This window comes from Lactuca serriola, chromosome 4 (genome assembly GCF_051521515.1).
Source record: "Lactuca serriola cultivar US96UC23 chromosome 4, Lser_US96UC23_V15, whole genome shotgun sequence".
Taxonomy (NCBI): Eukaryota; Viridiplantae; Streptophyta; class Magnoliopsida; order Asterales; family Asteraceae; genus Lactuca; species Lactuca serriola.
This window is the reverse complement of record NC_136411.1, coordinates 24766824-24784106: the sequence shown is the minus strand read 5'-3', so window position 1 is coordinate 24784106 and position 17283 is coordinate 24766824. Positions and strand designations below refer to the sequence as shown.

General features: G+C 30.2%; 1 protein-coding gene across 1 annotated transcript; it reads right to left on the bottom strand.

The window, feature by feature from the left end:
- Positions 1–1977: 1977 nt before the first annotated feature.
- On the bottom strand, positions 1978–2960 carry LOC145101216 (zinc finger protein GIS3-like). The gene has a single exon (XM_079038395.1). The coding sequence runs from the start codon at positions 2816–2818 to the stop codon at positions 2138–2140; it is 681 nt and encodes a 226-aa protein (XP_078894521.1). The 5' UTR covers positions 2819–2960; the 3' UTR covers positions 1978–2137.
- Between the last annotated feature and the right edge of the window lie 14323 nt (positions 2961–17283).

Sequence of the window (17283 nt, the reverse complement as noted above, 5' to 3'; positions counted from 1 at the left end):
GAAAGAAAGCCTAGATCAAGAGTCCTCAGTCTATCTTACGTGACTACATACAGTCCCTAGGGCATCCCTCTACTAAATGATAACAAAAACTAGTGGGTCAACATTGGTGCCTTTGACCCATGTGTACAGTGGGGAAAACTCACCTGAAATGAAGAACCCAACAACAATGCAATACGCTTCTCTTTCTGCACTTCTTGCTCCCATGAACTCTCTAACACCAAAACATGGAAAAATCTTAATCAACAACCCAAATCCTTCAATTTTGACCCGAAAGTCAAACTGGTCAAAGGTCAATGGTCAATGGTCAACAATAGTCAACAATTAATGGCCCCTCACGACGTGAAATCTATTGGTCATGTCATGAGCCACTAAAAGACAAAATAGTCGCGAACTTCGATCCTCACGATGTGACAAGCATAGTCTCATGTCGTGAGAACTGTCACAATGACATTTCGATGAGTAAACTCCTTAATTCATTATGCCACTAATCCGTCTTTTCCAGAAGGCTTCCTAACACCCTAAGAACCATAAAAATCAATGCTTTAAGGTCTTAAATGTCTAATGCAAGACTTGAGCTTAGATTAGGGCATTTATGAAGAAAAGGAGGTCAAAACCTCAAGCATGAGCTCAAACATCACCCAAACATCAGATCCACCACATATAATCACAAGGGAACTCTAAGGTCCCATAAAGTTGCTAACTTTATGGAGTCCCAACACTCTAACTCATCTAATCATGGATAATCATGTATAAAATCCTACATCTAGCAACAAGGAGTCATAGAGCTTGAATCTTGGTTACTCACAAAGATCTAGAGATCTTGCTAGAAGATGCAAATGAAGCTTCCAAGCTGGATCTATGCTCTAAAGGTGATCCTTTCTTCTTCAAGCCACCAAAACACCACCAACAGCTCAAGAATCACATTAAGAGGCTAGGGTTAGGGTTTTTCTGTGTTTAAGGACAAATGAGGCTGTTAATGAACCCTAAAATGAAGTTAATGGGATTTAAATACAAATGAAACCCTAAAAGATCATGGGCTTGAGCTGCAGCCCATCTCATGTCGTGAGCTCAGTTAAATCCACATTTTTCATTTATTCACGTGTCACATCGTGACCTCTCTATGGTCACGTCATGGTACCTGGTTTTTCCCAAAAACCATGTTTTTGACTCCTTGATGCCCTAAACCAATCCGTTCTGAAAACTGAGTGTTACATGAATTAACTAAATAACTGAATAACCCGAACCAAATAAACCAAACATCATTTGGTTCGGTTCAGTTATTCGGTTCCGGTTTTTTTTATCACACCCTAGTCGCGATGAAACTTTTTGAAAGTATGAATTATAATACTAGAACAAAAAATATAATTGTCAAACCGAGTATTATTCAAACATAATGAGGTTTATGCTATTAGGGCATATATTTTATGTAATTTTTGATTAACGAGTTATGGTTAATTTATTTTTGTTTTTAAGCATTTTGAGCAAATTATAGATAAAATATAGTCAAAATACCATATTAACTTGCTATTTTTTTTGGATGTGACAAAACTTTTTCGTATCCACACTTGCCTTGATCCCTTTCTCAAAAGATGTTTCACTTCACCAAACTTTATACCTAAAGTTGATTGGACATAAAAACGACCGATTATGTCCAACAAGTACGTATCCTGCGCCTAAATTGTTGGTTCAACCAAAAACATAACACACAACGATGTCGTATACGAACATCCAATAAAAGCAAACTAAAATACAACTGTTAACCATCAACTCATATAACAACTAGAATACTCCTCCAGAACAATCTACTTTTATGAAGAACTAAAAGTTTGTGTATTATTATATGTTACTTATTTTCCATTTTAAATATTACCTTCTTTGAGGATTAAGACTGTAATTAGAGGATTTTAACTTTTTTTAAAGGTATTTTAGTTTATTTTATCATTATTATTATATCTATTCATGATTTGGAATTTAAAATTTCACTAAAATACTTAATTCCAAGAAAATAATAAATAAATCAGAATTTACAAGATCCGAGTGGGTGAAAATTCAACAACGCTTGTGATCTTTTCCCATACTAAAACTAATCAAATCATGACCCCGCTCAAGCCACACGGCTCAGCTCGGCTCGGCAAGGCTAAAGGCTGAGATGTAAATCAAGCCCAAATGTATCATCAAAGCTGGGCCCACCATCCCCCCTGGAAAACCTACTCAACGAAGGCCCGTCATCATGATGTGCCCGGTTATTCGGCTGCGGCCCAACGCTTGACAACGACGACTCCCCTACACTGCCGGCGTAGCATAACGACCCTGGTCCTCTCCCGCCGGACGTCGGAGAAGACGAAGTAGGTGGCAGCACGCATCCATGCGACATATGGAATGCTGGAGCAGCGCGTGGCACATACACCCATGAAGGGGACGCGACTGCGGAAGACGGAATCACCATCGGACCTGTCTGAGTGAGGAGGTGAGGCGGCGGAGCAAAGGCGGAGATGATCGGGTTCCTGATATAAGAAACGGCTGCGTTTCGACTAGCTTGCATTTGAGCACGCTTTAACTGTTGACGTTCTTTCTTATGTGCGTTCTGATGTCCTCCTAACGCTTGTGAGTTAGCGAACTCGCGGCAGCAGTATTGACACTCGTATTTCCGGCCGTCGGAGGAGGGGAAGCCGCCTCCGCCGGAGTCTGATGATCCCGATGGTGTTTTTGTGGATTCCACTTCTTCATCTTCCGATACATTGAACCCAAAAAGCTTTAACCTTGTTGTCGTATTGTTTGTGGGCTTAGCTTGATAGTGATCAAGATCAAGTTCAGCCATATTATATGTATATATAATATAGATATATATACGTATGTGTTTGTATATATATGAAAATGAATCTATATATATAGTATATAGATAGATAGATATAGATTAGATATGGGTTTGATGTTGAAAGAGAGAAAGAAGGTGTACTAGGAGAGATGTTGCATGGGTAATGGTATTTATAAGGGAAGAGAGATACCAAGAACAGAAGAAAAAGTTGAGTGTGAATTTAGGAAGAGGACCCGACAACACAAAAACGGGTCCCACATTAGATGCACTTGTCTATTGGCCATTCTGTTCTTCACTCATAATTCAATCATATATAAACCAATTATCTTATTTATTTTAATTTCTTAATTAATAAACTCACTAAAATAAGAATTTTAACTTAGATTAATTTCTCGTTATATCTGTATGAGTTGGTAATAATGACATGATTTGTAAATATAATCAAGCTAACATTTTTATATTAATTAGGTTATTAAAATAATCTTTATAAAACATTTGGTGGGCTTATATTGAATATCTTGCTTACCAATTGACCTAAGTAACCAATTATGATCTATATGGCAAAAAAATGTTATACAAAATGAAAGTTAGTGAAATTAAGTTTTATATATTTTGTTATATATAAAGGAAGAAAGGTTGGAAGAAGTAGTGTCCAAAATTGAAGGGTAAAAGAAAGGGTTAAAGAATGTGATGCATGTGATTGTTGTAGGGTTGTTGAACTATCAAATGATTGATTTCAAAATTGTCCAAATTTTATGCTATTCACCATGTTACTACTACTTTTGAAAAGTTGGTTTAGCCTCAAACATTATTATTAAATTCTTACAAAAATTTATATAAAATTTTATGATTACTTTCAATAACATTTTTTAAAGTTTTAAGATTCTATTTTTGGATCGGAAATGAACACGGGAGATATAAACTTTTACTGCTTAGATACTTGATATTTTTATATAGTAATTATTTTAAATTGTCGATTTTTATCATTCTTTTTTGTTTTTATATAATATTAAATATAAAGAAATGGTCGTAGTTTGTAATAAGTCTTTAAGCACAAAGATAATTAAATGTTCAATATATTTGTAAAAATACATTTTGAATTGTCAATTAAATACGACTATTTTAATTCTTCTTCTTTCTTTTTCATATTAAATAAGATATAATTTTTAATATATGAATAAATTGTAACAAAGTTTTTTAAATAGAAGTATTGTTGTATTTTTGTATGGATAAAATATAGGAAAGCAGCGTCGGTCGAAAACTTAATAACTCTAAAAATGGCCCCACATTTCAACATCATATCCATCTTCCGTATCTACATCTTCACCACACCCAACCCTAAGCGACCCCGCTTTATAACCCTTAATTATTGTTAAAAAAAAATCTAAATTTTAATTTTTGGTGTGTATATTTTTCAAGAAAAAGGTTTATTTTTTTTTTTTATGTATGTTTGTTAAAACTAGCTAAAATCTGAAAATCGAAAAGAAAAAGAATGATTTTATGGTTTTGTTATTTTATTTTTACGGTGATATAAATATCTGAATGATTTTTATATGGGATTTAGGTATTATATATGTATGAAATATAAATACATGGTATCTGAATGTTCAGGTGGTGTTTGGACCCACCGAAAGATGGTTTTGCGTGATTGACGTTGAGATGTAGCAGAGGGAATTTAATAAGGTTTCCCAAAATCTACCCGAATCTTACTAACTACTCCTCACTTTCTTTTTTTTATGCATCAATTGAAACCACTTCCAAAGTCTTCACCACAACTCCAAACATGACCCACCTTTGTTCCCTTCTCTTACTTTTCTTCTTCATATATATATTTTTTAATCTTTAATAAACGTTTCTATGACTACATGTTTGGAATAAGTGATAAATGTAAAAGAGTTTGTAGATTTAAATATTGGTTTAGGTTTGATTTTTGTTTAAGGGTATAAACTTTAGATTTTGTAATCATAATTATTTAATGGTAGTAGGATGGGAGAGTTTATTAACGAAGAATATATATCTAGTTTTTTTTTTAACGATCTGTCATCTCAAAGTTTAAGTATATGTGATTTGAATATAGAACAACTCAAAATCAAAATGACTACCAATTTTGTGCCCACAAAAGGTCCTAGACTCCCGAGAGGGTCAATCTAGCTCTTCATCTTTAAAGCATGCCAACGAATTGACTTTCCTCTATTTTGCATACAAACCTTCCGCTATTTTGCATACATGGAAAGTTAATTTCAAGTTAAACATATCAAATGCTATAAAGTTCTTCAAATACTTTTACAAAATCTTGTAATTGCCACCATGTTCATACTTTTCACTATTTTACATACAAACGGTTAAAATAATTATGAACCGTGAATATATATATATATATATATATATATATATATATATATATATATATATATATCGTACTATATTATAAGGAAACATTTTTCCTTTCACCACATTCATTTGAAAGTGTAATCATATATAATTTGGTTAATAAGGTTAAATAAATATCAAACCTAAAGTGTAATCATATATAAACTAAATTTCAATATTAAAATAATATATTTACTTCTACTTATAAAGTTATATTTTTTAACTTTTAACATATTATACTTAATTTATTGGTTTTAATATATTGTTGGATGTAAACCATTATCATTTTAAAGATACAATTTTGGAACAATTTATATAAAATACTTAAATTATTAATTTGAATATAACATTATAGGGTCAACTTAAATATAAAATTTTGTTTAACTTAAACAACCCAAATAATATTTTGTAAAATAGTTAAAAATTATTAATCATAGTGTCTTTCTGATAATGATTATACGTTGGTTAATAATGTTAAATAAATATCAAACCTAAACTGTAATCATAAATATACTAAATTTCAATTTTAAAATAATATCTTTACTTATACTTATAAAATTATGTCTTTAACTTTTAAGATACTAGACTTAATTTATTAGATTTAATATGTTGTTGTATTTAATCATTATCAGTTTAAAGCTTTAATTTTTGAACAGTTTGAACAAAATACTTAAATTGTTATTTTAGATATAACATTACAATGTCAACTTAAATATAGATTTCAGGTCCACTTAAAAAACCAAAGAATATTTTGTAAATAGTTAAAAGTAATAAATTGTAGTCATAAATGCAAAAACGAAATTATAATCTCAATTTAACTAAAATATTTCCTAAAGATATTTTTATAATCGTAAAATTTTTTCAAAGAAGTAGCTTAAAATAACTTACAATAACAATGGTTAAAAATAACTCTATATAAATGATTATATTGTTACCTTTAAAATCAAAAATAATGTTTGATGTTTTAAATAATTACAATGATAAAACTTAAAACATTAAGCAAATAAATTTTAAAAAATTAACTAACAATAACAACAAATATAAATAACATTAAACCATATATTATATTTAATTTTATTCATGTGAAACTCGCGGGTCTAAGTCATTCAAACGATTGAGATTATGCAGTTATTATAAATGTATATATTATCATATAATTCAAAATAATCAATATATTATATCAATTTAGTATGCGAATTATTATATCAAATTTAATAACAATGTTATTGTTATATTAAAAAAACCATATATTTGTAAAGATTTCAACTATATAGGTGTTTCTACACAACGTGCGGGCATTCGCCTAGTGTGTGTGTGTGTGTGTGTATATATATATATATATATATATATATATATATATATATATATATATATATATATATGGACGGATCTTATATAGGACTAGGGGGTGTCCTCCCCCCTGATTTGTTTGGCATAAATAGTCCATATACTTTAATTTTATACATATTAGGCCCAAAAATATAAAATTTTGACTATGCCCCCTGTTCATCAAGTTTTATACAAATTATATTTTCGGCCCCCCAAATGAAAGATTGAAGCTCCGCCACTATATATATATATATATATATATATATATATATATATATATATATATATATAAGCATTTAGTCTCAAATGCTGAATTTTAAGAGGTACAACACTTATAGCACCATATACAACAACTTTATGCATTCCAACAAATAAGATCTCATCACGTTATGAACATGGGCGGAGCTTCAACGTTTGATTCGGGGGGGGGGGGGGGCGCAAATATAATATGTATAAAAATTGGTAAACAGGGGGGGCCACAACAAAAATTTTATATTTTTGAGCCTAAAATGTATAAAATGAAACTATATGGACTATTTATAAACAAAAAATCAGGGGGGGGGGGCTATTGCCTTTATAAAGCTCTGCCAATGGTAATGAAAAAGTCAAATGCATCGATAAAATATGTAGACTCATTCTAATCAATTGCCAGACCCTCAACAAATTGAATGAGTATTACTGATGCCAACAAAATCGGTCAACACCATATACAGTTTATATAACTTCTTCACCCAATTCCAGTTACCACTTCCATCAATTCCATCACCATGAGCACCACCATCCTCTGGCCTCTGCCCTCCTCCATATACGTCTCCAACATCGAACCCCCATAACAAGGATAAGCAATAAACACATCAGGTTTGCTTTGATTTGATAAATATGGAGACAAATCTGTCTAAAACCCTAACACACACTTCAAATTTACGAGCCTCCTCTTATCTCTATCTCCTCGTCTTCCCCTCTCTAAAATCAGAGAAAATGTAAAAGCAATGAATTTGTTTACATCCTAAAGATCCTATTTGATAAATCGATGTTCGTTCCCCGACTGTTCTCTTGTATCTGTGTGAGTTTCTTTTGCTCGGTTTGAATTTTGGGACATCGGGTTTTCTTAACTATGAGGTCGTATGTGTTGCAGGTTTTATACACATACCACTAATCGATAACCATGGCATTTAACCTTAGTTTCAAGGTTCGATTATAGGTTTTCTATATGTAAGAATGAAAGGTTTGATTTCAATTTTTTCTGATTTGAATGCACTTTTGAAGGTATGCGAACAACCATATATAAGTGGTTTTTATTTAAGTTCATTACTTGAGAATGTTAAATGTTACATAGATTTGTACATCTTTGTTATTTTGATTTTAAGGTTGAAATCTGTATATGTATCTTTTTTTTCCGATTCAGTGAAATCCCATGAAAATACATATGGAAGAAATTTGTGATGAGTTATGTTAAGAGGCTTGTAACTTTCTACTGCCCAGGGAATTCAATTAGGTCTGTATTTTTACATTTTATTACTTGATAATTTTTGTTGATTTTTCATTTTGTGACATCTTTGGGTCTTTTATTCACCATTGTAACTGATTGTATGTATGATGAGGAAAAAACAGAAATAGGATTTTGCTATGGTTCCAATGTGAAGGTTGCAAGCATGTCTTTCAATAACAAATTAAGGTTAGCCCTGGAAATCTTAGGATATATCTTTATTTATTATTATTAATGTTGGTTTAGTTTCTCAATGAATCTTGTAATTTAAGGTATATATGACAACTACAAAGAAGCAAAGCATGCTTGATGTTCTTCATGAGCAGGGGATGCTCCATTGTAATTTAACTCTCCTAATATTTTTATTGATTTATATACCATTTGTGTCAATTGAGTTGTTTGGTTAATAACATCTTGGTTATATGTATCTGTAAATAACTAGCTGGGTGAATTGTTTGCTTGTATAAATAAAAAAATCAAAGGTATACTAAAGTAAAAGGAGTGACATTCGATAATTTGGTTGACAAAGAAAAAATGAGTAAATCGAAGGTAACATTTTCCAACTAAGTTCCACTTTGTACTTTTGTGATGAAAGTATAAACAGTAACATATCCACACAGATCATTATGTGTGAATTTTTTAGATTGTGAGAAAGAAAAGCATTTTATGATGTTATCAACTAAGCTTGTCTACTGCTTTGGCTGATGTTGTCTTTTTTATATTTGGATAAACTCATGTTTTGGGTGTTTTTGGTCCTAAGTTATTCGGATTCATTTGCATATATAAAATAGAATTATATACTTGAGCCCTAAATCTATACTTGCAAATAGAATTGTTAAAGTGCTATAAAGGTTCATTTGTTTTACCATTTAAAATTTCACCTTCAATTACATTATGTAACTATCTCAATGTATTGTTTTATCTTTAAAATTTTCCTTCATTGTTAAACCAATGTGTGGATATTACTCCTTTACCAATTTATGCAACTTTGTGTTATTGTCTCGGGTGTTGGAAAAAGGAATTTTTTGGAAAAAGCATATTAAAAGTGATGATATGTTCCACCTTTTACTCTATATTCATGGATGTTTACTTCTTCGGAGAAAATTTCAGTGAAATACCAAAATTTTTATAACAATCAACATAGAGAGGGCAATCCATATAAGGCATCAAAATTTGAAAAATCACCTTATCAATGTCTATCTTTACACGAAATCACCTGGCCAATTTTACTTTTCAACATTAATGTTAAAATAGCTCTGATTTAATCTATGGAAAGTTTTTTATTTTTTTATTTTTGTCACATCAATTAGCAGCAATAGGAACATAAGTTGTTCAACGCTTGTACATGGTAAACAATTGTGATGAGAAGATTCTTTCAGCAACGAGGGTAGTATGACTCACTCCTGAAGCATCATAATAGTAACCAAACTGTTTAAAATCAATTTATCTTCACGAAGATTTAACCACCAATTCAACAATACGTTTTAGGTATGAGGAAGCACAACCAAGGCATGAGTCATAACAATCCAACAACATGAATGTATTTGAGACATGTGCAAGATAAAACAAGTTGTTTGTATAATGATTTCAATCTTACAATTTATAAATCTTTATTCTTAATTCATTTTTCAAATTGATACTTAGGAAATGTTTCAACTTTAATATTTTATTGTTCATATTATTCATACTACTTTTTTTTCAACCTTGATGTGGAAAGTTAATTGGATTTATTGAGTTATTTTGGTTTTCAAATCGTAGTAATATGTTTCATTTTGATAGAATATAATATGATTAATTTTTATTACAATAATGATTTCACATTCATTTTCATATTACATTTTAACCATTGTGGTTAAAGAGGGTACTAAAAGGATTTCAAGTAGTATTTATTTTTTACTAAATTTCATAATTCAAGAATGAAAACTAAAAGTATTGTTTAAATGTGTGAAAATATTAGTTTTTATAATTTATTAAAAACAAGTCTTGTGTTGAAACTAAAAAAAATGGTAGGGTTGTTTAAAAGTTACTTTCTAGGCGCTTACTAAAATTTAGCAAGATTATTTAACTTTAATATAAAAAAGATCTTGGGTAGATATTATCTTTTTTCTAATAATTGATTAGGAATGAAATTTGAATTCTTTGGTTAATTTAAAAGAATGATTGAATCGCTCTATTGATGAAAAATATCACGGGTAAATATAGTTTATTTTCTATTTTAAGTTTTTAACTATCCAAATGTTTATTAATATATACTATATAAAAATTTGAATATTATAAAAACAAAGTATGGTTTGGAATTTGTTCGATTTTTTTTTAATAATTTAACACTAAAACTTTGCCTTTTTTGTATCGAAATCATTTAACCAAACAAATAATCTTTCAATTGTCTTATTAAATTAACTTTTTTAACTATTAAACAAAACTAAATTAAAATTGTTTTTATAAAAGATGGTCAATTCAATTCTCTTTCTGTGCCAATTAAATATACTATTAGAGTGTTTCATTAAATAACGACAGATTTGATATTAATGTATTGCATGAGTTTATTTAAAATAAAAAATTAAATATGAAATTCTAAGCATTTGAAAGTTTGAATTTATAAGAAAAATAAGAAAAAAATTCAATTATTAAAATTAAAGTGTTTTTTTTCTTTTTTAAATTTAAATAAATAATTTACATAAATAAATAAAGAAAGCTAATGAGATTTTAATTTAATAATTTTGAAATTATAAGGAAAATTCATTAATGAAATTAATATTCATTTCTTATTATATTTAAATACTATGTATAATTTAATAAAAAAAATATAAAAAATAAGAAAAAATCATATGGTATAATGCATTAGAAAATGACAAGTGACAAATTTATTTTTATTTAATACAGAGGATTTTTCGGATTCCATAGAATTAACTAGATATTAAATATTGTTTTTAATCTAAAATAACTAACTTTTATAATTAAGAAAAAACAAATATATATATTTCTACTTTTAACGGAAACAACTTTCATACGTTGCATCACCTACCCTTCCCCAATACACTATACCCTAATACGACATTAAAATATTAAAAAAAGAGTGATTTTTGACATAATTTTATGTTTGTTATGTTACAAAGGTAAACTTATATTGGATTGGATAACACTTTATTATTTACTGCTAAATCTTAAACTCTATGTCCAAAATCCTAATCAACAAACACGAAACACGAAATTTATACTTGAACAAAAACTATTTCTCGATACACTACAAGTTCTTTGTAATTAAAAGGTTTATGAAACATAACCATTCATCGAAAGAGAATTAATCGCTTAAATAAAACTATCTAACGCCCACCAAAGAGAAACTAATTGTCAAAATGAATTATTATCCAAATAAAAGTATTCACATCCTAAACTACAAACCCCGAACGCTAAAAAAGAAACCCTAAACCCTAAATAATATACTATGAATGAAACTATGTTTCAAAATGTCATACGATTATTTACATACACTAACGATATATTTAAATGGTGAATAATATTTATAATGCATTTTGTGTTATTTAGAATCATATATGTTATAATGAAATAGAAATGATTTATTTTCGACACAACGAATCTAACATATGAAAAGACATATCCAACCTACACAAAAGTGACGAATACATTCTTCGTCGAAAAAAATGAATCGTTGAATGAAAATTAATGCTTAGTGATATTTGTCAATACATTGTTTTTTATTTTTAATATGACAATTTTCTTAAAACAAACTAATCATTGATGAGAATACAAATGAGTATATACGTAAAAAAATATAAATCACAATGGTAAACGAAATCCGTTGATATATTTCCCTACTCTAAAAAAACCTAATCGCCTTTAGAAACTAATTTCTAAAATAAGTTATTCACATCTGTCGCTTAGCGCGGTAAACGGCTAGTGTGTGTGTGTGTATATATATATATATATATATATATATATATATATATATATATATATATATATATGTGAGCTATTGTGAGAACTTACATATTTGTGAGAAGTTGAGAATTCTAATCCGTTTATCAATTTTCAAAATCAAGACCACTAATCTTCTCCAAATAATGCATCTAAGTCTTATTTAGGCTTGTTATTACGTTGTCGGGACGTATTAAGCAAATAAATATTCACTGTTGGTTGCACTAAAAATATAGCACACCGAAGCATTGAATCCCTAGGGACATAGCCTAACGGTCAATACATTTTTGCATCAGACACATTCTAATCAATGAAATATAAATTATAAAAGGGGGGGGGGGGGTTTAATTAAATAAAAAAACTAAAAATTGTAGTGAAAATAAACTAAAAGAAAATCAATAATAAAAACGATTTCAATTATGTTGCGACTTTTCTAATAATGCAATCAGTTCAAATCTGATTATTCAGAATGCGTTCTATATAAGTTGGTACTAAGAAAAACTATTGAGCTCTAGTATACTCTCTTTTACCTAAATTAGTTAGGCAAAACAAGCTCTTTGAATTAACCCTGGTTTTTTAATGTTCAATTAAATAAGCTCTTAATTAAATCAGAAAAGTAGCTTTATGATTTGTATAAAATTCTCAACAATACCCAATAGTTCTCACAAGCTCTGAAGCATAAAAATATAATTTTTACAGTTTATATCAGAGTTAAATCCCAAACACGGAACCAATCTGATACTTTTTACTTATTACCAGTTGACAAGAACAATTACGAATTCTATTAACTGATTAACTGGAATGATAAAACCCTAGCTAGGTGATCAGACTAATAAGAATTAAAATCAAACATTCATTAAGCTGAAAGTTGAAAATTTTAGATAGAAACACAAAAAGAAAACCAGATCTGAAAACTAATTATATGAAAAGTAATAGTCTATGCAGAACTGAAAACTAAAGTTTTATCCAAACATAACTAAAAACGAAACTAAACTAATAAAGAGAAAAATTAACCAAATAATCTTCTAAACTAAATGAATGAGATGACTTGCAGCCTTTAGATCTCCAAAAGTCATTGAAAGGTATTAGAAATCGCCTTCAGAAGTGATTTCCGTCGCCTGGAACCGTCTAACCCCTGGATCTGATAATGAGGGTCGTATTTATATGCGAGACGAAAACTTATGGAGAATGAAACCGGAAAATGCGATCTCCTATTCTGAAAATACAAACACATATTTTTTGATTTGTTTCTAGATTTTCCCCTGAATGATGTCAGATGCTATTTTCAACGTTTTCAGGACTTCGGGACAAAAATGCGATCACAGAAAAAAAAAATGTGATCACTTATACGATCGCATTTTTGGCTTTTTTTCACAAACACAAAAGTCGTCTGAAATTTTATGTAGTTTTGAGAACATTTAAAATCTCGTCAATCGAAGTTACGAGTCATGAGATATGGTCAAAATACTTAATGGGGGTCAAAGCTGCCAACAACATCATTTAGGCTTCATATTGTAGCAATCTATCTTCATATGATCAATTCGATCGAGTGTTTCTTGACCAAAACAGCTTTCAAGCTTTTCTAAACATCCTCTTTTAGTTCCAACTCCATTTAGGCTGCAAATATGCGTCCAACTGCTCCCAAAGTAGTGCTCCACTCGAACTATCTGAAATTGACACAAAAATGCTTTCGGTACGAGAATTCTGATAAAAGACATGAATTGGACATTATTTAAAAAAATGACATGCAAATGTACAAAATATGATGCTAAATGATAATAAGAAATCCCCTTACAGATGCATAAAATGACATCTATCAAATATCCCCAAGTTTGAACCTTACTTGTCTTGAAGTAATAAAAAAGCTGAAACATTATAAACAAATGAAAAGATATAGATGACCCAAAAAGAATTTAGAATAAAATATAAGAAATAACTGGAACTAATAATACTTCATTCTTTTTTTCTCATATGATGAGATTTCATGTAACATCCCCCTCTGACACGTATCATAATATTGTCCGTTTTGGGCCACTCGGCACGAGGACTTCCCAGGGGGTCACCCATCCTGGTACTACTCCCGCCCGAGCACGCTTAACTGCAGAGTTCTTATGGGATCTGCTGCCCTCACGGCTTTAAAACGCATTGTGTTAGGGAAGGTATCCACACCCCTTATAAGGAATGCTTAGTTCTCCTTCCCAGCCGATGTGGGATCAGATCTAACCCACTTTCACCCCCCATTATAGGGTTCGACGTCCCCGTTGAACACATCGACCCGTGCCCTGGCTCTGATACCATTTGTAACATCCCCCTCTGGCATGTATCACAATATTGTCCGCTTTGGGCCACTCGGCACGAGGACTTACCAGGATAGGTGACCCCCTGGGAAGTCCTCGTGCCGAGTGGCCCAAAGCGGACAATATTGTGATACGTGCCAGAGGGGGATGTTACAAATTTTAAAGTGGGTTAGATCTGATCCCACATCGGCTGGGAAGGAGAACTAAGCATTCCTTATAAGGGGTGTGGATACCTTCCCTAACACAACGCGTTTTAAAGCCGTGAGGGCAGTAGATCCCATAAGAACTCTGCAGTTAAGCGTGCTCGGGCGGGAGTAGTACCAGGATGGGTACCAGGATGGGTGACCCCCTGGGAAGTCCTCGTGCCGAGTGGCCCAAAGTGGACAATATTGTGATACGTGCCAGAGGGGGATGTTACATTTCACAATAAGGAAGCTCCAATGGAATCACTACATAGACAACGGTCTCAATACCTTTATTGCAGATTCAGAATTCATATTTAATAAGTTAACCCAAGCTCGAGCAAATAATTTTTACGCCGAATTAAATTTATGAAAAATGTGTATTTTTAAAAATAATTTCATGAAAATTCGTTTATAAAAACTTATCTTGACCAACCCCTCCTTTTTCCGAACTCGTCTAGTAAACGCGGTAAACTCCATTATGGACAAAAAAATCCAAGCTTACCCTTGTGATTCCACTATCGAGGGATCAATCTCATTATACCACACATCTTTTTCTTGATCAACTCTTCAGATTTAACTTGTTTAGTTCTTCATTTCGACTTGAACTTGATATGGATTTGACTTGGAATTTTAGATTTCTTCAAGTTTCTTGATGTACCATTTCTAATATATATATATATATATATATATATATATATATATATATATATATATATATAGGGCTAGATTATTTTGTTTCTTACATTTATTGTGTGCTAGAATGTACCAATAAGAATTTAGTAAATTAAATAATTATTTAATTAAATAAATATAGATATTAAATGATTTCCATAATTATATGTATATTAAATTATATCTATAATTATAATTCTCTTTTTTTTGGAAACTAATTAAATCCGTCATTAATGTCAGCAATAACATTCTTTCAGAATGAATTCACATCTGGGTTTTTATATATGAGTTCATATTTTGTATCAGAGTTCACTCACTTAAAATACAATAAAGTTGTATGAAATATGAAGAACGAGAGTGTATTCTATTAAAATATACTCTCATTCTGCTGGAATATACTCTCATTCTTCTAGATATGAATTTATTCTGAAAGAATATTATTGTTGACATTAATGACGAATTTAATTGGTTTCCATAAAAATGAGTTATAAGTATAGATAGCATTTAATATACGTATAATTAATACTAAATTCCTATTAGTGCAATATAGCACACAATAGATGTGAGAAACATTTGAACCTACCTCTCTCTCTCTCTCTCTCTCTATATATATATATATATATATATATATATATATATATATATATATAGAGAGAGAGAGAGAGAGAGAGAGACAGAGACAGAGACAGAGGTTCACATGTTTTTCACAAGTATTGTGTTCCTGAAAGCTCCTATAAAAAATTATGAAATATTAAATATTTATTAAATTGTTAAAGGGTATAATAGTAATCTTTACCATATTTAATTTTAGTAGTTATTTAAAAAATTTAATACCATTTAAATAAGGATAATCAATTCATAACCCTACCTTCACATTTGCATCTACGTTATTGCCGTTCTCTTCTGTTCGCGACTTCATCCCTCACCACCGGTGCAACCTCCTTCTTTCTTACAGTTACCGCCGTTGCCGTTATTTTTCCCTGGAATAATGATCAGTGACCCATTACTCTACTCAATTTCTTCCTCCTCTTTCTCTACCGTCGGCCACTTCTACATCCTTCTCGCCGCAATCATTTATCTCCTCTAAATTCCGATACCACCTATTGGTGATGGGTCTTCATATAAGAAGGTAAGAACACAAGAAATCAGCCAAATTTTTAACTTGAATTTAGTATTGATTTCTCTTTTTTTAATTGTAATTTGAAGAACAAGAGGATTCCAAATTTCCAATTAGAAGAGGCGTTCCAAAGTGTAGGTGTCGAAATGAAGGTATGTTATTCTATTTATTCCAAATTTCCAATTAGCGTTTGAAAATGTTGGGTGGTTTAGTCTATGAGTAAAACCCCAATACATTTTTAGATAATGGTTATTAAACTAAAGAAATTAAGAATACTATAATTAAAAGCATGGTTTGTATTGTTATCCTAAACACACAAAAACAAGATCTGTAATAGTTAGTAAATATTATCTCGTGTAGTATAAAAAGAAGAATTTTATCAAATCATAAGTATATATTGAAAAGTTAATTCGTTTGTGTATTTTGTTTTGGATTTGGTATCCTAAAGCTTTCGTAAGTTAAGATGATAAATATTGTATTGACTTTTTTAATCAATATATTAATTGTTTTTAGATGTGTAATGGTTACTTGTCTTTGGAGTTTGTGTGTAATTCTTTATGCATACGTTCCTATATAATGGCTTAAGTATAATTAAAAAGATAATAAAGATTTGAATAATTCATGATCCAATGTGTTGCTTGATTATTCTTGTAGAATGGATCAATTACTATTAACTGATAATGTTGTTGCCCTGATTATTCTATCAGAATATATATGTCATTCTAAAAATATTATATGCATTCTGCCAAAATTTAAAATGACGTATATATTTTGTCAGAATATTCTACCAGAATAGATAGAAATTGCACTTTAGAGTTAATCATTCTTTTAGAATATGTATTTGTCTTTTTTGTAATTGATTTGCTATGATATTTTCTCACATAATGAACAGGTTCAGTAAACTCATTCTTAAAGAATATGATATTTTTAACCATTCTTAGTTTTTGTTGCATTTGTGATAGGAATGGATTGAAGAATGGTTTGAAGACATGATAGGAAAGTCTTGAAGAATGAATTAAAGATTGATTACACTCATATTTTAAGAATCTTGTTATTTTTTAAGAATTACACTTGTT

Bases quoted from the DNA above. Each gene is read 5' to 3' on its own strand.
- LOC145101216 (XM_079038395.1), bottom strand. From the start codon at position 2,818: ATGGCTGAACTTGATCTTGATCACTATCAAGCTAAGCCCACAAACAAT.